At 34.6% G+C, this 27715-nt stretch overlaps 2 protein-coding genes across 3 annotated transcripts; one reads left to right on the plus strand and one right to left on the minus strand.

Annotated features, from left to right (window-relative positions):
- The first annotated feature begins 599 nt into the window (after window positions 1-599).
- Window positions 600-2841, plus strand: LOC111810749 (annexin Gh1). The gene is made up of 5 exons (XM_023697519.2): window positions 600-759; window positions 1280-1425; window positions 1577-1795; window positions 2033-2245; window positions 2357-2841. The coding sequence occupies exons 1-5, from the start codon at window positions 684-686 to the stop codon at window positions 2651-2653; spliced, it is 951 nt and encodes a 316-aa protein (XP_023553287.1). The 5' UTR covers window positions 600-683; the 3' UTR covers window positions 2654-2841.
- Window positions 2842-5212: 2371 nt separating this feature from the next.
- On the minus strand, window positions 5213-27152 carry LOC111809940 (ABC transporter D family member 1). 2 transcript variants are annotated; one of them, XM_023696419.2, is made up of 26 exons: window positions 26825-27152; window positions 25167-25281; window positions 23887-24166; window positions 20329-20553; window positions 19492-19689; window positions 18893-19347; window positions 18548-18677; window positions 18387-18465; window positions 17916-18154; window positions 17501-17805; window positions 17313-17412; window positions 17048-17206; window positions 15377-15476; window positions 15188-15296; window positions 12045-12135; window positions 11624-11748; window positions 10364-10513; window positions 10209-10281; window positions 8833-9013; window positions 8598-8756; window positions 7287-7436; window positions 6965-7198; window positions 6270-6427; window positions 6117-6169; window positions 5954-6032; window positions 5213-5704 (listed from the first exon to the last, which is right to left on the minus strand). In XM_023696419.2, exons 2-26 carry the CDS (start codon window positions 25226-25228, stop codon window positions 5618-5620), a joined length of 3981 nt encoding a protein of 1326 aa, XP_023552187.2. In that variant the 5' UTR covers window positions 25229-25281; window positions 26825-27152; the 3' UTR covers window positions 5213-5617. The 2 variants fall into 2 exon arrangements, with proteins under 2 accessions (XP_023552187.2, XP_023552186.2); XM_023696418.2 differs by having other exon boundaries at window positions 25167-25286.
- Between the last annotated feature and the right edge of the window lie 563 nt (window positions 27153-27715).

Genomic DNA, 27715 nt, shown 5'->3' on the forward strand with positions numbered 1-27715 from the left:
TTATTGAAATTCTTAAAAGTTTAAAAGTATTTTTTTTAGACCAAATATACTTTTATTAATTTAGTTTTTTTATAAATAGAACTAAATATTGGTGATAAATGGTAAAATAAAATTGGTGTGTTTTTACTAATCAGTAAAAAGATGAAAGTTTTTTTTTTTTAAGTACAAAAATATATATTTTTTTCAATTTAACTCTATAGTAAATTCAAAAATAAATTATTGAGTTGTCACCTGACCCAAATATAGATGCATTTAAAACTTAAAAAGAATAATAATATATTTTTTTTTTTAGAAATAAGATTTTAATTATGAACAAATTCAAAAATACTTTTTTATTTTTATTTTTCCTTTGAAAAATAATACACCAACGAATTGTTAGAACGCCAATGAAAGAATTTTCAAACAAATATAGTTAAAAGAGGATTTTAGCTGATTTAGTGGAGTTGATATTCATACCTGTCGTTGACTCAGTGGCATCCACGTAGAAATCTCCCCATAAACCACGACAAATTATTTTATTATTATTATTATTATTATTATTATTTTGCAGATCCAATGAATTCCACGGCTATTTATTGCTAATGGGCCCCACATTCCATCCTGAAATCGATTTCTATTCAAATCTGATCTTACAGAGAGAGAGTCTCAGAGTTCCGGAGCGGAATCAAGGAAGATTAGTGGCAATGGCGACCATCAAAGTTCCGGAGCATGTTCCTTCTCCTGCCGAAGACTGTGAGCAGCTTCGCAAAGCTTTCAAAGGTTTGTTATCTTAATCGTTTCTCGTTCGATTATGATTTTGTTCGTTTTTTTTTTTTTTTTTTTTTAATGGTTGATCGTGAGAGTCAATGTCTGAGGATCGAGGTTTTATTGCATCTTGATTGTTGATTGTGAAGCTTTGTTAAGGTCTGATCTAATTTTGTGTTCATTTTTGGTAAGCGATCGCGTTAATGTAAATCGAAATGAAGCTACGTCGATTCGATTTTCTGATCTATTGGAGATCATGATTGCGCTCTTTCTGTTTATCTAACTTTCTGCTTGATCGTGTTTATGTTTGGTTATTGCTTGATCTATATTTGGTTGATTTAAATGTCAGATGGTTATATGTATAGTAGTTACTACAGACAGAATTTGGATGAAATTGTTAAGCAGTAGCTACTCTTTTATTTCTGCATTCTGGAGTATAATGGCTCTCCCATCCTCATCTGGATAGCGAGCACTTTCTAGTTATCGTTCCGTTGAATAACTGCTGCTTTGTGATCTTTGGCCAATCAACGTGCAGGATGGGGAACGAACGAGGGCTTGATCATATCGATTTTGGCCCATAGAAATGCAGCTCAAAGAAGTTTAATTCGGAAAACCTATGCTGAGATGCATGGTGAAGATCTTCTTAAAGAACTAGACAAGGAACTTTCGAGTGATTTTGAGGCAAGAGTTTGTTGCGTATTTCATCTCTCAAATTTTGCAATTGCTTCGACTGAAATTCGGTTTTTGTGCGTAGTATTTGTACAGAGCAGAAGAATTTTCCAGTATTTATTCACTCTTGTTTTTTTTTCCATGTATCTTGTGCTTCATCCAGCGAATTGTACTTTTGTGGACATTGGAACCTGCAGATCGTGATGCATTTATGGTTAATGAAGCAACAAAGAGGTCAACCTCAAACAATTTGGTTATTGTGGAAGTAGCTTGCACTCGATCACCACTCGAACTATTCAAGGCGAGGCAGGCCTATCATGCCCGTTTCAAGAGATCTCTTGAAGAAGATGTTGCATATCATACATCTGGAGATATCCGCAAGGTAACATCACCAACTTCTGAAACATATAAGCAATATCATCAAACATGTATAATTCAATGACACTGAATAAACTAAGAGATTGGCCGAAGAACATGTTTGAGATGAATGACATTTCCTAGCTAGCTATAATTGTGGGTATTATTTAAATTTCTCTAGCACAGCTGAAATTTCTCTGTGCTGATTCTGTTACTTTATTTGCTGATGAACTCACTAATTCGTGATCAAAACTCTATGCAGCTTTTGGTCCCTCTGATTAGCTCCCTCCGATACGAGGGAGATGAGGTGAATCAATCCATAGCAAAATCAGAGGCGAAAATACTCCATGAGAAGATAGCAAATAAGGAATACAATCATGACGAACTAATTAGAATCCTAACGACAAGGAGCAAAGCGCAATTACTTACAACATTTAACCTCTACAATAACGAGTATGGCAATGCCATCAACAAGGTACATATGTACACATTTTCCATAAGCTTTTCAACATTTTCCTGCTTTTCTTTCATGTAAACGCCCTCCATTTCCTTAACTACTTCTTAAAATGAATCTGCATATTTTCAGGATTTGAAGGTCGATCCCAAAGATGAGTACCTTAAGTTACTGAGAACAACCATCAAGTCTTTGATCTTCCCAGAAAGACACTTTTCCAAAATCCTTCGATTGGCAATCAATAAGTTGGGGACGGATGAGTGGGCACTTGCAAGGGTCGTTGCTACTCGAGCTGAAATCGACATGGAGCGCATCAAAGAAGAATATTTTCGCAGGAACAGCATTCCTCTGGATCGTGACATCGCCAAAGACACTTCTGGGGACTACGAGAGAATGCTTCTTGCGTTGATTGGACATGTTGATGCCTGAGGTACCCCTCTTATTCAGGAAATTTACTTTGCTTTTCTCTAAAACCTTGTCTATCCGTTCGTTTGAACTTTGAACATGGAGAGAAAATGGCATCTTCAATATGTTGTAGGATTTCCCTCCTGTTTTGTGTACTCTGATGGATTTTCCTTCAGTTATATTTGAATAAATAAATTTCAAACTTGCATCTCTTTCCAAATTATACTACAAAACTATGCTAAAATTTCATAATCTGTTTTGTATTGAATTGCATCATTATCAACAAATCAATTGAGAACTAGTTGCCATGATCTTGCTATATTGATTGTAGTTGTAGTTAAATATATGTGGTAGAAATGTAACTCTTATACTTAGGACCTGCTTACTTACCCATTTAGAAATTTTTGTGATTGTAATGAAAATTAATCATAGCCTAGAATCGTAATAGTATTTTTATTTATAATATTTATAGATCCGTAATGAAAACGAACTAGAATCATAATTAGAAACTAATTCATAATGTTTACTTTCATTTAGAATAAAAATGAAATATGTTTGATTCTTGAATTGCCATTAGAAACTAATGCATAATGAACTAGAATCATAATTAGAAACTAATTATTACGATTCTAGGCTATGATACTTAGAAAGTAATTCATAATTAGAATCATAATTAAAATGAAATATGTTTGACTCTCGAAATGCCCATTTGGATTTTTAATCAATTTAACTAGAAAAGCAAGCAACAAAAATTAAAATGCACGTTTAATATTTTTATTTACTTATTCAAAATTTTATAGATGAAATAATAACTACTGGTATTATACTCATCTAGTCCAAATTTCAATTGGGTTTTAGATCTTTTTCAAAATAAAATAAAAATAAAAATGATTGAGATTATGTTTTGTGGAAAAACATTGTCTACATTCCTGTTAATAGTTTTTTTTTTTTTTTTTAAATAGATTAAACACTATAAAAATTAAAATTTGCTTATCTCGTAATTAGTTTGAAATGTGCATATCTTCATATATCTCTTCAACTCACAGTCAGCAAGATTTTATATATGTATATCTCGCTATCGCTGTGCCTTCATCTCTCCATCACTGCTTCAATGAAAATAATCACACACAATTGCACACAATAAGGGTATGTTTTGAAACGGTGGGTGAATTTATACACATCAGAATCGAAAAAATTGTTGAGGATTGTTACGAGGGAGTCAAATTGACTAATTAAGCAATCATAAATTTATAAGAAAATACATCTCTTTTAATATGAGGTCTTTTTTAAAAACCAAAAGTAAAGTTATGAGAGGTTATGTTCAAAGTAGGGAGGTTTGGGATTCCTAACCAAAAATAAAAATCCATATATGTTAAAAGATCTTTATTCAAGATCAATTAGAGCCACTTTGGGATCAATTCTTGCTATGAAAAAAAATTGAGAAACAAAAGCAGAGCATGATCTAGAAAACAGAGTGAGAAAGAAAAAAAGAGAGATGAGAAGGAAATCGAACTGAACCCCGCATAATACGAATTGTAATTCAATTCATACCTATTTCGGGAAGTAATTCAATTCATACCTAGTTCGGGATGTAATTCAATTCATACCTAGTTCGGGATGTAATTCAATTCATACCTAGTTCGGGATGTAATTCAATTCATACCTAGTTCGGGATGTAATTCAATTCATACCTAGTTCGGGATGTAATTCAATTCATACCTAGTTCGGGATGTAATTCAATTCATACCTATTTCGGGAGGAATAGAAATGAGTTTGGACACACCGTGGGAGAGACCACAGTTGATTTCTATTAAAGAATTTGATAAACACCATCTATAGATGGGTCTCACAATTTTGTATTCGCCTGAACACAATTGCGGAGAGGTAAATGAAATCTTAATAATTTCTACCAAAAAAAAAAATAATAATAAAATAAAGAAAGTGCTAAGCTAGTACCCGTCCACAGATGGTAAAGTCCTCTTCTCACTTGGTTTGGCCTCTTGTAGAGAAGAGGTACAAAACCCTCCAGATCATATGAGCTTTTGGGGAAGGAAAATTCTCCTATTGTTTGGTTAAAGACTTGGTTGGATACGAGATCTACTCCAAGACATAGATATATCTCTCGAATTTCCATTTTTCTAATTTAGACTCAAATGACCCATATTTCTTGAGAAGGAACAAAAGAATACCTCCACATTCATCCTAAAAGGCAATTGATAATCTCAGCAGAAAAGCAAAGGATAACATCCACTGAAGACACAGAAGACACAGAAGAAAGCAACTGAAATTTTATGTAACTGAAAGAACACGAGACAAAAAAGAAGGAAAAAAGAGAAAAGCAAAGCCAAACAAGTAAAAAATAAAATAAAGGAAGCAATTCAGCCAATGCCAAACTGAATGAAGGTCTATTGTTACCACCGTAGACTGCTATGAGGGATATATAGTACAAAACTTCTGGCAAGAACTTTCAATTTTGGGTTAATGTTGCATTTTGCATATTTCAAGCTCTCCGTCTCTACGCATTTGAGCAAAACATTAGGACCTGAGGGATATATCCTATTTGGGGCCATAAGAATCATTGAGTAATCGTTGAAAAACACTCCCAAATATCATCATTTTTCCCTTTTATTCAGTGGGGACCCTAAAATATGATAATCCATCCAATCTTACAAGCTAATTGAATTAAATTATAAATCCTGTACAAATAATTTCTCTACCCTACAGAGATATGACCTGCTTGTGTGGTCAGATCTTATTACCTCCTATCGTAACAGTTCAGAGCAAGATATCAATAAATGGCATCTTCTCTTCTCATATACTGAGCTATATGATACACCATTTGTATGCATATTATTTATAGAGAACCCTCTTTTTCCCATATATATATATATATAAGAGAACCATATTTTTTCTTACAATGGCGCTCCAACAGAGGGTGTCATGACGAAATAATCCAGATAAATTCAGTTGGACTATTACGCATATACCTTACTGCTCGATAGAACGAAGCTCCCAGTTACCTTCTCCGTCAATAAGTCGTAGCTCTAATGAGTGGAATGGTATTAGAGCAGGTCTCTGAAAAAATATGAGAAGGAAACAGTAAGAGGAATTCACAAAATACCACTAGTTGCGCTAATGGTCATAGTAAAATCTAGTTGAACAAAGTCTTAAGCCTTGAATATCACAACAGGAAATGAACTTGAGTAGATAATTCAATTTAAGTTGTGAATTGAAGAGAGGTATTTTCCTATCTCAATTGGCGGTGCATCACATTCAAATTACATAATGCGATATATTTATCAATATCCTTGAAAGAGAACCAACCTGTGATGAAGTCACCACTGTTATACCCATGCTCTTTGCAACCTTGTATAGGTGTTCTTCAACGTCGACACTAGTAGCACTGGTTAAAAAAAGGCGTAAATAGTTAATGATCATGCAACGTTAGACTTGATAAAAGGGAGAAAACTGAAGCTGGTCAACATACTTGGTGCACTCATCAAGGATGCCAAAGTTTGGCTTGTGGAAAAACAAGCGTGCCTTTCAATAAGACAGAATATAAATTTAATTAAGATATTTGTATGCAAATTCTTAAAAGTTAATATTTAAGCTCACAGATGAGATAAATTGAGATACTCACCATTCCTAACCTCTGCTGCTCCCCAAGGGAAAGAATGTCTTCCCAATTCAAATTTGCATCCCAGCCATCTTCCTCCCTTTCCAAAAGATAATTTAACCTAACATGCTGTAAAATAGTTCCCAAATGCGCCTCCAGACTATTATCCACAGATGTTTCACCTGAGTGGACAAACGATACAGATTGAACGGAAACAGCATAATAAGAATTTCAACTTCTTAAGCCCCAAGGGAAACCATAGTGAAAAGAACAAGCACACTACTGAACATTAAAATTCAACTCTTTCCAGAATGGTTTTTTGGCACTCTTAGCAAAAAATTTCTGAAGCATCAATATTTAGCAAAAACATCTATTTCAGAGCCATCAGGCATAGCGAAACTAATTTCGTGAAACAATTTTTAACAGTCGGTCATAAGCAGTTCAGATCTCTTGCTCCTTATATTTCCCTTTAAATTCAGTAATCTACCGATTTTTTAAAAAAAGAACTTTATTTAACTGTCCATCAAGTATCTGAGACATCTAACAAGCGTCTGGCATAAGCCTCACAAATGTCAAATATACAGTTACCCAAGAAAAACATCCGTGCTTAATAGATGTGCATATATTAGACAATTCCAAAATGAGATACTAATGACAAAAATTGATCCAATAGAACTTCAACCATTTAAAAGACGGTGCAAATTTGCAAGAATGTTTACCTTCGGCATACAATTTTGATGATTTCATCTCTGCTTCTTCACGGGATAATGGATATATTATTTGATCTCTCAGTGTTCCAAGGCACGTATAGGGGCGCTGAGGAACATAAAATATACCACAACCCCATTGGTCATCCTTGATATTTTGAGATGGTTTAGTGAGTTTTCCACTTGCAATTGGCCAGAGACCCCTAAGAACTCTGAAAATGGAGCTTTTTCCACTTCCATTTGGGCCTTAAGAATTTGTACACATCGTGAGATAAAAATAACATATTAATGATAGACAAAGTAAGAAGAAAAAGAAAAAGAAAACTTTACTAACCAGTAACCAACAAGCTTTTCTCATGTAAAACGTCACAAGTGAGCTTCTTTGCTAACATCTTCTGTGTTGGGGTAATGATATCCACCCTGGAGAAGGAAATAACATCTTCAGAGTGAAAGTCCCTCTTGTTGGTCGTTAATCCTCTGGTAACTGCAATTTTTCCAGAAAAAAAAATACAACAATAGAACTTCAGTTTCTGCAAGTAGAAATAGCAATTCCTAGATTGAAATTGATAAAGTACAAATTACACAGAAAGTCACATATTCCACCAGCCTGTTTCTCAATAATCGCCAAAATATAGCATATGGAAAAGAAAACATATAAAGACTTGGATGTATGCGAACCGTAATTAATTTTTCTAAAAAATAAAAGAAAAAATAAAAAAGAACATCCAACCGCATTATCAATTATGGATGAGAACTGAACCTTATTACATTTCAACACACAACTTTTGTCACAAAAAGCACCAACTCTTAGTCGTTTGGGTTAATTCTTGGTTAAATATTTTAAATTTCTTTCCAGTACTTTAAATACTTTGTTTTCAATTCTATACAAATAGGAAATTTCTCTTCTGTATTAAATAATTACTGATCATAATAAAGATTCTTTAAAAAACTTATTGGAGAGCATTCCCCTTTTTCCCTTCGGCTACACCACTAATGTTCACACATTTTTTGTCACATCCTCAAATTCTGGAATATAAATATGAAAGTCATTTTGGCAACATTTATGATAAGAAATTGACTTTTCAAATGAGCAATGATATGGAGGCAAAAGTCTGAGCTTGAATTGATCAAAGGGATAAGAACTTTGGATATTTCCACATATGCACATTTGTTAGGTGGATAAAATTCTTTGATTGCTAATGTTTTTCATGAGGAGAGATAGCTTAATTACTGATGATGAGTAGTTACCGTTAATATACAACTAAAATTAGTTAAGTTGTGGAAGCAACTATCAGCTAGCTCGATGAATTTTTTGAAACTCGGTAGAATGTAAAAACTCAGAATAATTAAGTTTCCAATTGTTTAACTACAAAAACCAATAAGAGTCAGATCACAGGCACTAGCTGCAAGGAGCCGAAAGAAAATTAAATATGATGAATGGAACAATATTTACCTTATACGTCAAGAATTACTTAATTATTTTACTTAAAAGATTTTCACTTAGTTGCCAGTTACTTCATCGCAAAACTAGCCATCAAAGGACATACTATAACATTGAACTTCAAAACATTCTCAGCATAACGTAAAAACGACTGAAATCAAAGTATCCATCCGCAATCTAATTGATGAGGTGAGAAAAATTTACCAGAATGTGCAGCATCTAAGAGCTCTTCAAGCTCAGATATTCTATTGATACCACCAGAGAGCTCAAGAAACTTTCTGTGTAATTCAAGAATGTCGCCAAAAGCTAAAAAGCTTTGAGATACAACAGATGCTAAAAATCGCAGTGCATGTGCCAGCTCACCTGAGAAAATTTTATGGTGAGAAAGAAAGAATGCGTGTTCAGTTTTACAGTTAAATTCTAGATGACAGTCAGCTACCTTGAGTGGAAGTCATGGCTCTGTCACCTTGATGATCCAGGGCATACAACAAGCTCAAACTCCATGTCACATTGTGAGGTAATTGCTTTGTGATAAAATCATCTAGTATGCCAAACAGCCATTTCTTCTTTAAATTCAACAATGAATGATCCATAAGCTTATCAAATCTTGACTCAATCATCTGCTCAGTAATAAGAAAAATAAATTTTAATGCTATAATGAGCCAACTCATTGTGAGTAGAGTAGAAGTTATGATCCCTCGGTGAATGAACATGTTCTCGTAAGGAAGAAATCCTAAAACTAAGACCAGAAGCTAAATAGGATCCTACTTATCCATCAAGCTGTGAATGGTCCAATAGCTCGAGCATACAGAAGCGAGCATGCACAAATATATATTTCATAAGCATGAATACTGAATCCAACTTGCCAACAAAGACAGACGAAAATGCAAAATATAATTAAGACACAAAACAAAAGCAGTGCTCGAAGTTGGTAACATATTATACATTTACATCCCCAGTATTTTTATGTAACAAAGAAAAACAATGAAAAGCCGCTTTAAACAAAAAAGAATCAATCTACGTGTTGTAGTTCAAATATATTAGAGCTATTTCCCTTTCTAACATAGCCAAATGATTTCTTTGTATTGCTCACATGACGTGTTGGTTTGTGTTCATCTTTCCTACTATAGAAGCTGTAACAAAGAGGTTTTTCAACGCACTAAGCTTGGGTGGCATTTCCTACTCTTCTGATCTCCCAATTTCTTTGGTACTTGTATCCCAAGGATTCCTTTGTTTTGGTTTCCTTTGAAATTAATAAATTAATTTTACAGTTTTAAGAAATATAATGGACTATCAGATTTTTTCTTTTTTTTTGGGGACCATCTTACATCCCAGTTTTTCCTATTTAAAAATTTGGAAAACCAACAAAAGAAAAAAAAAAAGAAGGCAGCATTTGGAACATTTTTTTAGAACAAAAATTTGGTTAAAAAGATATGCATGTTTCAATAACTATACTTAAAATTATTTTTTCGTTGTCTTCTTCCGGTATGTTCACACAAAGAACCAGTTTTTTAGAAAATAGAAATGCTATGTCCTCCAGAACTAAAAATGTATATACAGTGGTTTCAACCTGCACAAAAGTCAACTAATTATGATTATTAATTGAAACCAGAAGCAGAAAACTTATTCAAATGGTCCCCCATAAGAAAAACAAAAACCTGTTCTCAAAATAAATTTTCAAATATCCCCTTTTTCCTTCCAATAATTCCATCACTCCATATTAGCTAATCAGAAAGTCTTCTTTTTGTAATTTCATTGCCAAATAAGACGTTTTCTTCCATTTAGACAACACAATGCAAAGTTCAGAAAACTTACGGCTTTCTCTCGAGAACCACCGCCAAAGAAAGCAACAGACTCAGCATGTGTACGGAGTCTTTCATGCATAAACCTGAATTTATCCATGATCGTGACTCAATCTCCATTTGCAGCAGTACATTACAAATAAAAAAGATAATAAATAAACTAATTACCTAAATGTTCCCTCAAGTTGCTGTTCTTGACTAGTTAGTTCACCAAAATCAGGAGCAGCAGCTCTTAGAAAACCCAGGCCAAGCAACATATAGGCATACAAAATGGCAACTCCTCTCCTACCTGTTAACATCTTCATTCTCCAAGTGAACCTTAAACCATAGCAGCAGAAACAGAAAAATTTTAATTTACATGAGACAAGCAAGCAAATTAACACAGTTCGTTATATACTAAAAACTAACTGCTGAAAGATTAAAATAGGCCTATGAAGCCCCCATCTGACCCTTATTATTTCTGCTCAATTCGGCTGTACATGAGTAGTTTTTTCCTAGTATATAAATATTGTGGTTCTCACTAATCCACTATCAAACTTCAAGGTATAAGAGAAAAAAGGTATCTTTGTGGAATAAAGAAAATATATTATTGGTTTACTTGGAGAAACTGGTTTACTTGGGTGCAAGATAGCTGAGGCACCTACGGAACCAAATTTGAAATAGGAAGCTGCCAGAAATTAAGATATAAAGAATAAGGAACGATACCAAAGATGCCTTCGGTGGATATCTTTTCACAAAATTATTTTGTAATTATAGCCTCCTTGTGATCACAAATGATTGTAAGGCCCTCATGGCTTTTAGCTTCTTGGGGGTTACCTCTAGTAGCCCTCTAAGTCATTCCTTGTTTTTTCGTGGAATATACTAGATGTTTTTTTATCGAAAAAAAAAAAAAAGAAGGAACGAAATCAAAGACTTGTGGCAAGACTTATTTATTTGACACAAACATCCACATATGTCTACTTCTGGCTATTGTTTATTTGTTGGAGGTAACTTAGTCATCTGACGAAGAACGAAATAAAATACGGTGGCCAAATGTAGGGCTGAAATAGAATATAGTGTTTGGTGCATGGTATATGTGAAGGAATATAGATAAAAGGATAATAAGAACTAGAAGTTTTTCGGAAGACACATGTACATGTGTACTGTGACAACAACGATACCATCTCTTATCCCATAATCTAGGTCTACATGATATAACAAAGCATATCGTAAAGGAGAAAATTAAAACTAGTATAATATATATTTCTTGTCTCCCTAGTGCTCTATGTGTTGCGTTTACTTCTTTTCTTCTACCGATTGCAAGTTACCAAATGAAATTAGCTTGAAATTTCTTTAAAGCAGTTTGTACTCAGTTTATCCAAACTATACAGAGAAATACAAAGATACAAAGTCCTCATTCCTTATATTCCACCACTAAACTTCACTTACCAAAGAATATCAACAGATGGTTTCACCATCCCAGTGACTAGCCCAGATAGATCAGTTGTCAACTTTTCAAGATCATTGGTTAATCTCTGATCGGCATCAATGCTTTTATTAGACATATAAAAGACCTACAAGAAGCAACATAACTCGCATTAGAGATGGTCTTTATATTGAAGGTCAAACAAATAGTAGCCTAACTAAACCGTGAATGAGAAGCCTTTTGACAATGCTTTAGTATTATTCTTATTATTATTGGTATGACCATATAATTGCTAATCCGGCATCAGAATATAGCAGATCTGTGAAGCCAAATATAAAAGCCAGTTGATTGAATGAACACTTTTTCACAATTAGAAAATGTATTCAGGGTGGAAAACCACCAATAACCCATGTAACTTGTTTTTTTGAACACTAACCCATGTACCTTGTAAAATGCATTGTTCTTCATGTAATTTTTCAGCAAATGCTGAGTCAACCGAATCCTCCAACCAAGGGCTAGCCTTGCAGTGAAATGCCTGTTAATTAGCAGGATATCAGTGCTAAATTTGAATAAAATAAATCAAACTTAGACTTTTTTCTTTAAATAAGAGACTAGACACGAAATTTGTTGAATGGAAAGAACAATATATAAGAGTTTGTCGCCATTTTGTTTATGAAAAAACACAACAAAGTTTGGCATCCATAGAATAAAAAGATCGGAAAAAAATATTCACGCAGCCATTAAATTGAGCTTGCTGGTGTAACAAGTTGGACAAGATAATTACAAAAGAAGGAAAACTATGTGCCAAAGATATTGGCCTTGTCTTCAAAGATACGACGATTGCATTCTAGCAATATATGCCAGAAGTGGCTCTAATGAATCAGAGCCATATAATTTCCTTTATCAAGAGGACGATCAATGATGCAACTTCAAGAATATTGATAATATCTCTCAAGATAGCAAGGTGCCAATTGAAAGCTGATTAAATCATCTTCCAGAATGTGGCAGCAAATGGACAAGTGATGAAGAGATGGTGGAAGATTCATTGTTTATTTGGCATAAGACACCAATTTGGACAATAAGAGATCCATGGAGCTTTTTTTGAAGGATAACAAGAGTACAAATACTTGAATGGTTTGACGCCCACATGAAAATTTTGATTTTCTTTGGGAATGGGCCATGCCAGATGCGAGAGTATAAGGCTGCATGTTGGTGAGTAGTCGGGAAGGGAAAAACCGGCTTCTATCAAGAGACCATTTCCACTCATCAGCATGATTACTAGCAGAAAATTGATATGTCCTAGACTATGGTACCAAATCATTATAGTTTCTTTAACAGAAGGAGAACTAACACTGCTCAACCCCTATTTTTTATAACTAGGCAGAAATTCAAGACCAACAGGCATCCTAGCATGCCCAATCATCTTCCCCGAGTCCTAACCATGAAAGATACAATGGGATTCATAAAAGGTACCACGACAGTTAGAATCCTTATAGATTTTACTGATGAATAACAAATTACAGACGAATTTTGGAACAAGATGTAAAGAATGTAAAGTAGTATTTGGAGCATATCAAACCGTTCCTTTTCCTGAAGTAAACGATAAGCTACCATTGGCAATACAAATCTTTTCATTACAATAGAAAAGAGAGTATGAATCAAATAATTGGGAGAAACATACCATATGATTAGAAGCTCAAAAATCTACAATCCACAGAGATGAATTGAGACAAGAGAGAGCTTGAGGATAATTACCTAATTATGAAAAGAAAACACTAGAATTACCCGAGGAAGAATTAACCTCAACTTCAGGATTTGATCAATTTTCTCTTTATTGAATGGGTTAAAGTCAACAACATTAGCATTGGAGTATGTTGAATGGTACTATTCTCTCCTTGCTTAAAACTCCTCCAATTTGCAAGTTTTCCATGAAGTTTCCAACATGAGTATGTCGAGTTTTGTTACAGTAGTCGCATCAGACACAAGACATGTCATGTGTCTTGTTTGACTTATCAAAAGCCTTGTTTGTAGTAGCTTCAACCACCAACACAGATTGTTCAACTGGAGTTTTTTTTTTTTTTTTTTTTTTGCCAATCATAACATTCTAACCACTCTCTTCCCTACAAACTTCAGACAAAACGTCATTAATAGTTGGAAGAGTAGTAATCCAAAGCCTCTAACCTCATTGAATTCAACATATAGACAGGCAAGAAATTTGTAAACACGACCATCTTCCACAATTTTTCCAATGTTTTTGGTTCCCTGTTGACTTCCATTCATATGTATCAAAGAGATCGAGATCTTGCCAAATGTGTTTCAAGGAGTGAAAATATTGTGTAACTGACTAACTTCCCTGTCGCATGTCACCTAGTTTGAAATTCAGCTCAAAAACTTGTGATGGACTGTCCACAACTGAATACATCTGAGTGACGTTATCCCATGGAGTTTACTAGTCAAGTCATAACCATGGAGTTTTCAACATCCCACTCAGCAAACAACGGGTCATTTGTGTCTGACGAATTTTTTTCCAATAAAGTAGCCAATCTTCCCATGCCCACGAATATACATCTAAACTCTTTGGGACCAACGAAGAAACTTATCCAATTAAGACAAATGGTGGCTATTTGGAAGGAAAGACCATTGGAATAGATGTGATTGCCTAAGACTTTAGCAATAGATGACTTATTTTCTAACATTATTGCTGAAGAAAATCAAAGCCAAAACAGTAAACTCAAATATAGAATCGACAAGAAATAGGAGAAACAAAACCAAACAAGAAACCACAAGCAAAAAACACAATAAAAATGTGAGAACAGAATACAATCACCAGCGGCAGTGAGAATAGCAGCAGCTGAGCAGTCAGCGGATGACGATGCAGAAGCAAACAAACAACCAATGGTGCACATATGGAAAAAGTTGCAAATGAAAATAACAGGTTGAGCAGTTCGAAAGCTAGGTGGCGTGGGACTATGAACAAAAAACAAAAGCTACATCCAGCAGGGACAGCTAGGGTTAGAGTTAGTTTTAGGGTTTCCAAAAATTAGGATCTTTACCTTTGATACCAGGCTGAAAATAGTATATTTTCTATCTTATTTTCTTTAAGAAGAAATGGGTTTCTTAAATACAAAAAGCCTTCATTACAAATGAGGAAATAAAATTCTAGCAAATATAATACATAAATACAAAAAATTAATTAACACAAAAGGAAATAACCAACACTAACAATTGTCGTTAACAAGCTTGCTCCAACCAAAACATTTGCCCATTTGCCAACAAACTCACCCACTCGTGTGGGCTACTTGACTAGGTAACATATTTAGAGTTATATACAAGACAAAGCAAGTATATAGGTGTGCCTGAGCATGTAAATATTGCACATGACATGGCAATTGACATTGGATAAAAAAATTGAAAGATATTCTGCAATGCCAAAGCCAAACGAATAAGAACATCTAATGGCTCTCAGTCTGTGTTATGGTCATCCCTGTAAAGAAAATTTGCAGAGAAAAGGGCAGAAAATTTTTCTTAAAAGAACTTCATTGTAGAATTCAGGTTTTTATGGTGTGCTCCAAGGAATCCGAAATCACCTTAGAGAAGGAGCAATGAATGCATTGGCCGCACTTTGCAGGACACTAATTCCAATCAACCGAATAAAGGCAGCCTTATCCTGCTCCAAAACAAACTTTACAGTGGTTCCTGTGGAAATTGATTCTTCCCCAATGAAATAGGCAATCTTATAAGATAATTCATGTTTCAGCAATGACATTCAAACTTACCATTCAATGAGGCAATGCGATCTGATATCCATGTTCTAGATAGCACAAGAAAACCAACTGCCAGCAACTGTGCTCCCTGTTTATCAAATAATGTGGGCACCTGCAGAATAAGCAGATCAGTGATGAGTAATGTTCATAAATGACAATAGAGAGTATTTAAGGGCCATGTTATCTATCGTTTAGAACAGAAAAACTTGAGCCTATTTCAGAATATCAATAGGCTACAATTGAAGCTTATTCTGATTCAGAATGCAGCTCAACTTTGGTGGAACTCCAACTACGGTTTGGGTTAGACACAAGAGTAACAAAACAAAAACATCTCATGTCATTTTGTTATGTTTCTCCAGCAAGAACAGCAAGCTAATTTGTATGTAGACCTAATTGGAGAAAATGCAAATCCACTGCATGCTGTGGTGTATGGCCCTCTCGGAGAGAAAACTCTTTCACACTCTACATTTTCTTTATGCGTGTAAACTTTTAAGTTTTCCATTCCGGTTCATGAACTTTCAAAATGTCTATTTTAGTACCTACCATCATTTTAGTCACTCCCTAAACTTTCAAGATCTTGTAGGCACATTATATATTTAGATTAAATTAAAATTTGGGGAGAAAAAGGTTGTACTTTTAAACACAATTCCCAATAAACGATAAAATAAGATGGATATTACTTTTCCAGACAAGAAGAAAATATCAATATTTCATATTAAGAATTTACAAAATAAAAGAGATTACTTCATCAAAAAAATGAAAGACCTCACCTTAAGTAAAATTCTTGAAATGTAAAATAAGTAAATAAAAGTCAGTTCCTCTCCTACACTTTTTGTTCACACATCTACAAGAGTATTCTCATCCCTCCCCACTCTCTCTACTATGTAAAGACCTAGAATCAAAACATATTTTCTTCTAGACTCTCTTCTATCCTTTCTGCCAGAAAACTAAATCTAAAATTGCATCTTCTGATTGCTCCCAAATCCTGAGTCTCATAGCCTTGTATTCCAGAAACCAAAATATTTGGCAACCTTGAACTTATCTCAACTGGCCACTTGACCTGTAATAAACTGCCCGAAACCTAAATTTCCCACCCCTTTATCCACTCCAAATAGAGCAAAATGCCAATTCCTTCTTTTTAGGGTTTAGGGTTTAGGGTTTAGGGCTTAGGGCCCGAGCTAGATTGCCCAAAATCTAAATGTAACATCTGGACTGCATAAAACATAAATCAGGATGACTTCCTTTTTACTGCCCAAAACCTAATTCTAGGGTTCCTCGGAGCCAGCCAAAATCTTAACACTCAGAATCTTTGGACTACATAAAACCCAAATGTAAACTCCTCCTCCAGCTTGACAACCACGGGACAGGATCTCTCTCATGTACCTTAGTTCTTAATGGGTTCTAGGCTGTTTTTTCTTCTTTTTCTTTTTTCCTTCTGTCCTCGTTGAATCTATTTCTATTTTAGTTTACATTTTTAATGTGCTCTTGATGCAGTAAAAATTGAGCTAATTCCAATCTTTATTTTATATTTTATTAGTCCAACTAGTTTTCAGTAATGAGCTTGTTGATTCACTGTTTTATATACGAGTACAGTTGCCAGTTATTTTTAGGTTTAGTTACTAGTTTATCAGTTGGCAGCATGTATAAATGGGAGTTTCGTTGTTAGACTTATGAGAGACTAACCAGTATTTTTGCCATTGCAGCTATTCTCAGTGGCAATATTCTAGGAATTCCTGCAAGTTGAGGAACAATTGGACGAGTAGAAATATTATCAGCAGGAGGTGAGGTTGCTATCACCCTTGGATTGTATGATCCTGCATCTGACTTGGAGAAACTGGATGCCTAGATAACAACAAAAAAAGGAAGAATCGCGAGTTTTTATCATGCAGCATTATGATGGAGAGACTATATAACCCAATGGAACAGAAAGTTCTAACAGCTTTTCAACCTTATCAAGACTGGAAAAAGCTTGCTGTACTACAACTGCATCACTTTGACGGTCTGTCTTAGGTCTCATGGAATTGATCACTCCTTGCGGAACCTCCTGTCTGGGTTATCAAGGAAGTAGAATGAATAAACATATGCATTTTTCACATTTCATAGATAGTTGATGGAGCTGGACTGCTGAAATCTAACCGTTTATAATGAACACTCCATCCTCCTTCGCCATCCAAGGATAGTACCACATCATGGAAAGCAACCAAGGCTGGGCGGTGCGAGATTGTTATGCATGATGTTCCCATATCTCTAACTTTAGAGCAAAACCGTTCTTCCATATCAGTTGTGACAGCACTTGTGCATTCATCGAGAATTGCAAACTTGGGCCTATGATAAAACAATCTAGCCATCCCCAATCTTTGTTGTTCGCCTAGAGATAGTTCGTCACCCCAGTTTATCTCTTTTTCAGGTGGGTAACGGTCCAGCAAATATTCAAGGTCAACCTTTATAAAAAGGAACAGAATGCCAACACAATCAAACCTCAAAAGTAGTGTAATGATCACTAAACTTGAAGATTAAAACTACAAGAGAAATACCATAAGAAGAAACTGACATTTTTTAATAATTCTGCCATTCCATCGTGCGTGAGTGGTTCAACTTCTTGATCTGCAGTTAGTGGGTAAATTAACTGGTCCCTAAGGGTGCCAACAGCAGTATACGGTCTCTGAGGAACATAGAAGATTTCCTTATTAAGATCAGAGCCGACCCCAGGTTTAACAATATGGCCAGAAATCAGAGGCCAAAGACCACCTAGAACTCGAAAAAGTGAGCTCTTCCCACTACCATTTGGACCTTCAGCACAAAATAACAAGCTTCATTAGTCCAAATAACATTGACAGCATTGTGTCTGAAAATGTTTCGCATCTGGTTTATTTTTCTGAACATAATAGCAATAAAGCATCCCATAACTATTAAATTTAAGGTTATACAAATATCTGACTTAAGGTGGTGAGAAAACAGAAAATAGAGATTAAATGGGTAAAGAATTAACACCAAGCAAGATGACAACCGATGGAAGGAGTACCTGTAATTAAAAGATTAGATCCTGGTTCAACCTTGAGAGTCAAGTCATCCACCAATACATTACCACTGGGAGTGACAACCTGGTAGCAAATTCAATTTTAAGATAGAATGTGAAGTATCTACACGTGGAGTTAATCTCAGCTAATTCACCGAAGGATTTACCTTAACTCCTGAAAACTCAATATAATCTGCTTCACTGAAGCAATTCATATGATCCATTGCTGGCTGAGAAGATTCAACGCTCAACTCTCTGGATACAATCATCAGCTCGTGAATCCGACTAGCATAACCACTGCAATAACAAAGAAGATGAAAAGAGGATGAAACCAAATAAATAAATATTAGAGAAGTACATGTATATGCTCCTAATAAGGTAAACTACTTTCATCCATATATTCATCATCCATGTCATGCAAAGACTGTTTATGCTTGCTTTGAGGCTGACAAATACTCTTCATCGACTAAAGACAGTAATATAGTATCTACCAATTTATTGCTTAAGAATACCTGAGACGATTGAGTCGTCTTGAACTAATCGATAGAGTTCCAAGAGACTGAAACAATGAGATTATAACACTAGTATGATATCTGAGGTTGCTCAACATCTCTGCTCGCCCTAAAGTTGAAGAGTCGGGTCTGAGATGACCGGAAAAGAAGGGCTCAATAATCAAAATAACAGCAAATGTAGCACCGAAATACTTGGCTAGGAAATCCTGAATCATGCCAAACCACCAATGTTCATGAAGGACAATCTTCAAGTGCTCGACAAGAGTATTAAACTTCTGCAGAATATGAAATTCCTCTCTTCTTTCTCCACCATAAAAAGCTATGCTCTCAGAATGGGTTCTTAAACGAGATTGAAGTTGGCGATACTCCCCTTCAAACTGTTGTTCTTTAGACATTAGTTTCCCAAAAGGAGGAGAAAATTTTCGAATCAAGGTTCCGGATACTGCTACATAGCCCTGGAAAGTAGCATCTTTTATCAGATTGAGTATTAAAGTTCAATTTTTTAAACTGAACTCTAGAAAATATCTACAATCTCACATGTCAAATGAAAAGCATTAGCTAATGACATAGAAACAAGAAAATTTAACGGCAGGGATTACCAAAATCCAAAGGACATATTTTGGGCTAGCATAAGAACAAAGGCGCCAGGTATAGAGCAGACCATCAACAACTGCTGTTAAATCATCCTGTACAAGCTCACTCATTTCTGAGCAAAATCTAGGTATATCACTTGCAATTCGCTGTTCAGGATTGGTCACTCGACCATCAACATGTGATATTTTGTAGTATGACATATTCTGAAACAAGAAAGAAAGAAGAATATATAGATACTATTAGTTCAGCTGCCATAAAAGATGGCCCATTTGGAACCTAGATCTTATAGGATTTCATCACAGTGACATTGACAGGTCTTGAAAACAACGTTCCTAGCATCACAACCCAGGATAGTATGAAAGAAATCGGTCTTTTTTGTAACTTCAATTGACTCCCTTCGGAAATTTCATTTGTATCAATGAAACTTTCCTATCTAAAAAAGAGGAGGTGAGGGAGCAAACCATCACAAGATAATATGAGAACAAACTAAATGGAGGGGGGGAGAGAGAGAGAGAGAGAGAGAGAGAGAGAGAGAGCAAAGAGTTATTAGGTACGAACTTTTTCATATATAGACTAGTTGGAGGACATTTTTATGATTTCTTTTGCTCAAGTTTAGATAAACCACCAAACAAACATCCCACCCCTTCTTTGACAATCTTCTTCCACTTAAAAGCAGATGAAATAAATAAGAAATGACCCTTCATCAAGAGCTACAATAAAGATGCTAAGGTAGAAAGACATTAATATAATATGCAGGACCGTCTATAAAATCTACAGAAGATAATACAAAGAGTAAACATTTGATCAACAGCGCTGCTTCAACAAATTGTAGCCAGAAGTACCTTAAAATAGTGAGTGTGAATGAGTCGTGTTAATATTTTTCTGAAATGCAGACTTAAGATCCCAGTCACGTATTTCGAAGTAGAGTGAAGAGTTGAGAGAAGGAAACATAAAAGCAGATTCTCTGAAATCAAACGTAAGAACAATGGAACGCGTCGAAGAAATGCTGCACGGAAAAGAAATCCTTGAACTTTTGCTAGTCTATTGCTCAGAGCAGTTCGTAATACCTGCATGGGTGATAAAAACAAGCATGAACGCATAAAACGACCAAAAAGAGTGTTTGCAAACAATATTATACAGATCAGTCATCAAAAAGAAATTATAAGACATAAATTCTTCATCTTCTTCTTCTCCTTTTAGTTCCACATGTGGAGATGGAGGATTCAAACCCATCTCTTGGTTGAGGGTATACACCTTAGCCAATTGACCTACGTTTAGGTTGGCAATATATGTTCTTTTTTATTATTTATTCATCTTTGGTAAGAAACCAGAAACTTATGGTTTTTCTGGCGTTCTATATATACTACTACATTCATTTTCTCTTGTTTTACTCCTCTTCCAATAATGACAAACGAAGACTTATGTTTTTATCCATCTCTCGTAGCAAGGGGTTATCTTCAATTCCCCATGAATCTTAAAATTGCCTCTGCCAAACATAACAGGGAAAAAAAAACTCAACAAGTGTATTTGCAAAGTAAATGTAGTTCCTTTTTGTATTTTTTTTTTTTTTTTTCTTTTAAAAAAAACAACTTATAATTGATACTATGGACAGGTACTAGCAATGTTATGAAGAACTCCTCCCATTAAGAGAGAACCAAACGCACCCACAAGAAATAATTTTTCTTTTTAAACAGGACACAACTTTTCATTAAGAAATTGAAAAGTTACAAAGCTTCATCAAACAAGACAAAATATAAACAACTCTACCAAAAGCAAGATAATCGTCCACCCTTCTGCATTTCAAAATTTACAACAACAATAATAAGATCAACTATTAATAATATTTGAAGAAGAAAAACCACAGAATTTAATTCATTGCTAAGAGTGTTCAAAAAACAACTTAAGATTAGTGTAACACCCCTGCACCAATTCCAGAAAAAAAAAAAAAAAAAAAAAAAAAAAAACACCAATAGGTCAAATCCCCAAACCGAATGACAAACTAAATAAAACTACAAACACTAGCTGCCTTGTCTAAGAAACAACCAAGCATCTATCATAAGATTCTTCAAGAAAGCTCGAACACAGGAGCATCAAAGGAAAGAATTATATCCTTAAAATAACCATTGGTAAAGAGAACCAATAGTACAGCCTTAATTTATGACTTCTCTTAATGCCTTCAATATGGCGGAACAATCATTATGGAAACGCAACTTGGTAATCACAATGGTATGCACCCGATCAATAATAAAGAACCCATTCCTCCCATTTTTCACCCGAGTCTTCCCAGTTAGCAACCAAATATCAGTCACTAGTAGAGCAAAAGATCCCCCCTCCCCTTTCACTCCCCTAACCAACCGTTGGTCCTCCAACATTTCAGATCGTTCCGACACCATCCTCTCCTTGGAGTCAATTCTGTCTTCAAAAAGATCCAACTCCTCTTTGTTCACCCCCATAGGCACATACACGCTTTCTTTTGATCCTTTCATTAGGTAAGGTTGAGAGTTCAACAAATCATCCATTACAATTTGAGATTTTCAGCACACAGCAAGAATCTTCTTCATATCTAGGTTGTCTTAAGACCTTCGAAGGATATTAGGAACTGTAAAACAGATATGAATTTGTATTCCAACTATCTCATTTTCAGACAACTTAACTAATATAAAATGATGAACTTTTCCTCTCTCCTCCAATTTAAAGTTGCCAACATCATAACCATTCACTGAACTTTTCAAAAAAAAAAAAAAAAAGGATAGATTCTCTCTCAATCCTACAATGTCCAGAACCCATGATTACTCTCATCCTTAAATGCCACAGAAGAAACGTTCAGAAAGAGGCCCATGAGTACTCTCACCTGTATTTTCTCCGGAAAAAAACTCCGGCAATATTGTCGAACATATTGTGATTCCTTTATCCAAATTTCTCATAAAATTTCTCCCAAAAGGCTATATTTTCTCTTCAAGGTTGGTCCACTAGAAGTTGTTCAATAGCTACTAAGGTATTCCAAGGAAGAACCAGTTTGACACCTCAACATTTTCCCTTACAATGATTGGTTGTCAAGATATTCAAAAGGATTTTTAATATCTTAGGCAGGTTTCCTCACTTTTTGCATAGGAAGCACACAATCAATAAGGATCATAATATTTCTTCATTATTTCAACTGTTGTTATCAGAACCTCAGCACTAAATTCCAACAAAAAAAAAAAATGGATGATCATATTTCTTCATTATTTCGAAAGCCTACATGCATGTCTTTTTCTTGACCAATCGATGATCCTTGGGAGAAGGGATGTTAGGTTTTTTCGAGAAGCTTCTCATTCCCTTGCTTTTTTCATACCCTGTCTGTCCCAATGCATAATTTGCACTGTATACGTGAGGTAGGGTAGAAGAAAAAGAACTACAAGAACAATATCCAAATTCTAACGTCCATTTTCACTGTATCCATTTAAACATTCCTACGAATTTCTAGACAACCAATGTTGAAGGGTCATGCATGCTGTTATTTCGAGAGATTAGTTGAAGACCACATAAATGGCCCAAATACCCTCTCTATCCCCAAAAAAATCCAACATCCATTGAGTCATTTGATAATAGGAAACAAAAAATCAAAATAGAAGCTACAAAAAAATATTATTTATATTAAGGAAATATACAATATCGCAAGCCCTTCAAGATACCTGAACTCTCCCACGGGTTTTTTCTAGAAACAGCCTGCCACTAGCTCCCCTAACTCAATCTACAACCATATTTCCTTAACCGACCTATTGTGCTGTGACTAAAATGTCCCTAGTATCTAATAATATTTCTAAAATTCATCCTAATAATATTCCTAAAACTGATGTCCCTTCAAACTCTTTGAGCTTGAATATCATTAAAGGGAGTAAATTTTTAACTTCATTGTCTAGTGAATCCAACAAATCAGCTACCCTACCCTTCTTGCCAATAGAGATCTATTACAGTTTGGGGGAAAGGCATTTAAGAGGCCTGTTCTCAGTTGAACAATAATTCTCAAAGCTTGTATTTCTCCTATATCACCAACCACTATGCTAAACGGTTGGCACAAAATTTTCTACAAAGAACCACCAACATCCAGGAGCAATGTGATCTCATTCTCACGCAGTTAACAGTGAACCAACCTTTGTGATCCAAGCCATCTGCTCAACATTATTCAATCTAAAACATTGATTCACTGAAAAGTATCTGAATTTTCCTTTTTTTACATGTAAGTGAGAGAGAGATACAGAGAGATGGAATTATTTAGCGTCCACTCTATGATTTATTAGAATACAGGTTATATACGTTTGATATAAGTAACTCTAAGAAGAATTTACCAAGGAAGAGAAGAAGAAGCCAAATTGACACTATATCATCACATCATATAATATTATATAACTTGCGCTTACCACTATACCCAGTAAATATAAAAGATCCCTGGCACCATTTTTGCCCATCTTAGACAACAGAATAGCGGCAAGTGCATGAAGTGACTTCAGTCCACCACTCTTCTGCGCACTTTTCCTGCTCTTACCACCTTCGGTTGCCAAATTTGTAGATCTCTCATCACTACGTCCTAGCCCATTTACATGGTCAAAAGATGATGATTTTTTACTGCTGCGCCGTGATTGCAAATATGCAGCAGTCCCACCAACAAGAACAACGCCAGTGGCAAATAGCAAAGCTTTCCTATCACGAAGAATGAAAGTACATTCATTGCCCACCCAATTCCAAAGTTCAAAAGGTAACTATGGCTAACAGGAATGACCAAGTGAATAACTTTCATAATAAGTAACGAGATGGGATTCATGTACAAATTATAAAATGTTACGACCGTTGGAAGGGAAGTGGATATTGATTATTGACTCCAAACATCAAAAGAAATACAAAAATATTCTAAAATTTTCAAAACTAAAAGTTACACAAACTTGCACAGTTCGCACAACTAGGTTAGAAAATAATCTCAATGCAGGCAAGCAAAGTTATAGACTACCTTAAACTTAATCAACATCTTAATTATAAATTTAGTCCATGAACTTTCAAGTTTGTGTCAAAAAAGTTCAACTTTAAAATATATCTAACAGGTCTTTGAATTTTTAGTTTCATATCTAACAAGTCATTGAACTTTAAAGAAATGACTACTAAGTCTCTCAACGCACAGGTCGCTGACATATAAAAATATTTGAAAACTAATTGATCTAATAAATATAAAATTCAACTTTGACGTGTAATAGGACCCTAAACTTGCAAATTTGCGTCTCCATGAATTTTAAAAAATGTCAAATAGGTCAAAAACATAATAGATATAAAATTGAAAATTCAGTGATATATTGGACACAAAATTGAAAGTCGTGAACCTATTAGACATTTTCTTAAGTTCAAGGACATATTAACACTTTTTAAACTTTAGATTCAAATAGGCACAAACCTGAAAGTTCAAGGACAAAACTTGTAATTTAACCACATATTAAATATTGATTACTATGGTGATTATTCGGTAAAACAAAATTGCACACAGTTTAAGAAATAAATTCCATACAATAAATCTTCTTTTTTTCCGTAAACAAGAGAATGGGCAAATACCATACATGTGGCTAATAACAGAACAGAAACTATTAAAAAACCAAATTAATGAAGTCAACTCAGATGTAAAGTAGATTCACAAAACAAGTAGTGGAATCTGTGATACCTCCTTGAAGCAAGAATATTGTGACGATGCTTGGTTAAATGCAACAACTGAAGAGATGGCATCTTTGATAATCAACCTTCCTCCACTGAAGGACTATCAACAATGAAAATATCTCCTAAACTTAAAAATAAGAAGAAAAATCAAATTAATCAATAAAAGATTGCTATAAAGTGAATTAGAAAGCACAACAGACCTTTTTCAGAATATGAAACTGATAATTCTATTGATAGAGAGAAACTAGAGCCCAAGAGAGAAGATATCACCAAGATCAAGAGGTTACAAAAAGGAGCCTCGGTTAGCCATGATATATATGAGGTCAAAAGGGAGAAAAAAACACAAAAACTTATCTTTCAAAAAGATACTAAAGAGAGAGAAGTGAGAAGTGCAAAGTTATATAATTTACTACATTCATATGGCCATTTGTGGAAGAAAATGTCAGGGGAAATATCTTTTTTTCTAGGTAATCATGTGTATTTAGGCGCTTGCACACACCTCACCTAATCCCACATAATAAATACTAGACCCTCTAACATTTAGCATCAGGAAACTGAGTATTATTTCCTAACTAGGTTGGCCAATGTGATTTGAACCCATATAATTCGAAGAAATTAAGATCTGTAGAATGCCTTTTTAATCACTGAATTAATAGTGGGGTTAAGTGCAATAGACTTATAAACAATCTCACAAGACATTGTTCTTTCCTCCTTTTTTAGGGAAAGATGGACCATTTAGGACGACCATATGATCAGCATAAAATTCATCATAATTTTATAATCAAAAGATAAGTCGAATCACTGAAAACTGTGTTGTCTCCATTTTCTCTACTTTTTTCTGTTATTCCTCTCTCTCTTTTCTTCTCTCCACTACAATTGTATTTTTTATCATTAATCAAAAACCATAAAGACTAGAACAGACAGACTAAATATTGTAAAGGACTGGCCATTGAGAATACGTTTCACTACTATAAATGCTAGTGTAGTCATCATATCAGTGTGTATTTGACTGATTCACATGTTGGATTAGGCTTTCCTTTTAACTAATCAGCTCAACAAACAGACTAAAAACTTCTCAAGATGAGAACAAAGCGATAAGAAATGCAATTTCAACTGTCCACCGCAATACAATCTAAAATTTCCCATGACATCATAAGCTGGAGATTAGCATGCTAACAAAAAGGAAAATTCTAAATTCATAGTCTTAACTCCAACCATTCAATTCACGATATGAATAACCCAGATACCTCATGGATAGAGTGGTAATCAAATCCTCAAGAATATACAAACATGTTTGAAATTAAATGATACCTACGAATAAGGTAAAACCAAAATTACACCCCGAAACGCTTACAACTAAGTAGGTCTCCCATTATCTAAATTCAAATTTTCATTCATGTATGAGATTCAATTGTTGTACCTTCGGTTAAACAAATAAATAAAAAAAACCACTAGTTTTAGTTACGAGGAACTCAAACTCTCTATGTATCTCAGCCCTCTCTGCATCTAAAAGAAGAACAAAAACAAAAATCCTCGAACCAAAGGAATTCCTTCATTCCATCCTACGGCCATCTCCGATGACCTCCGAGTACAATATCCAAGAAATACACGCACATATATATAAATATAAAGCTTCAAATCATAGGAAACTGTAGCTAACCATACCAAGTAGTCGACAAGTCTCAAAGCGAGTCAGCGGTAGGCGATTTCTTTCCCAAATATGGAGCAATCCGTCCTAATCCTGACCTTAGCTGCTTGTTCTGGCACCTATTAGCTTCTGCATCAACATTCGATTGTTCCATCGCCATCCCTATTTCATCCTAGAGAACTCCCTACCATTTTTTGCCTCACGACTATGGCTTCCTACAATTCTAAAACCCCTTGCCGTAATGGCTTCAACTAGTTCGGTTTCCTCCAAGTCCCTCTTCAGAGAAACACCCCCACCCGCATTAAAATTGCTCTTCCGCACACGAGTAAATTCTCGCAACCAAAAAGAAAATAAATAAATCAATAAATCAATAAATCAATATATATATATATATATATATATATTGAGGAGTTAGTTGAGATATAATTGTAAATCCAATTTTAAATTAATAATATCTAGACTTTTATTTTTTTACGCTAAAAATTTTATTTAACGTGCCTTGTGGATAAAAATTCGTCCGGGTAAATAATTTTCCAAATTAATTATGACGTCGTCGTTATAAATAAATAAATAAAAGATTTCATTAAATCAAGCGCGTGTTGGATGTTGTTTTTACTAAAATACCCCTTTTCTGACTCTTTGGGACCTGTACTTTTCTGTAATTTGACTTGGGTTTTTTTTTTTTTTTTTTTTTTTAAGAATATTGTTTTGCGTTGGTATTATTGGTGAACTCATGTGGCCATTAATATCTAACCGAAATTATGTGCATTAAATGTGAAATCATTTTTATCAAATATTTAGTATATAAGATTTTTTTTTTTTTAATTTAATTTCCTTTTATCCATAAACTTTTAAATTTTTATAATTGTTTTATTTTATTTAAAGATTAATTATTTTGATCTTTGTTT

The sequence above is a fragment of the Cucurbita pepo genome, chromosome 14 (assembly GCF_057944985.1).
Source record: "Cucurbita pepo subsp. pepo isolate OVF chromosome 14, ASM5794498v1, whole genome shotgun sequence".
Lineage (NCBI taxonomy): Eukaryota > Viridiplantae > Streptophyta > Magnoliopsida > Cucurbitales > Cucurbitaceae > Cucurbita > Cucurbita pepo.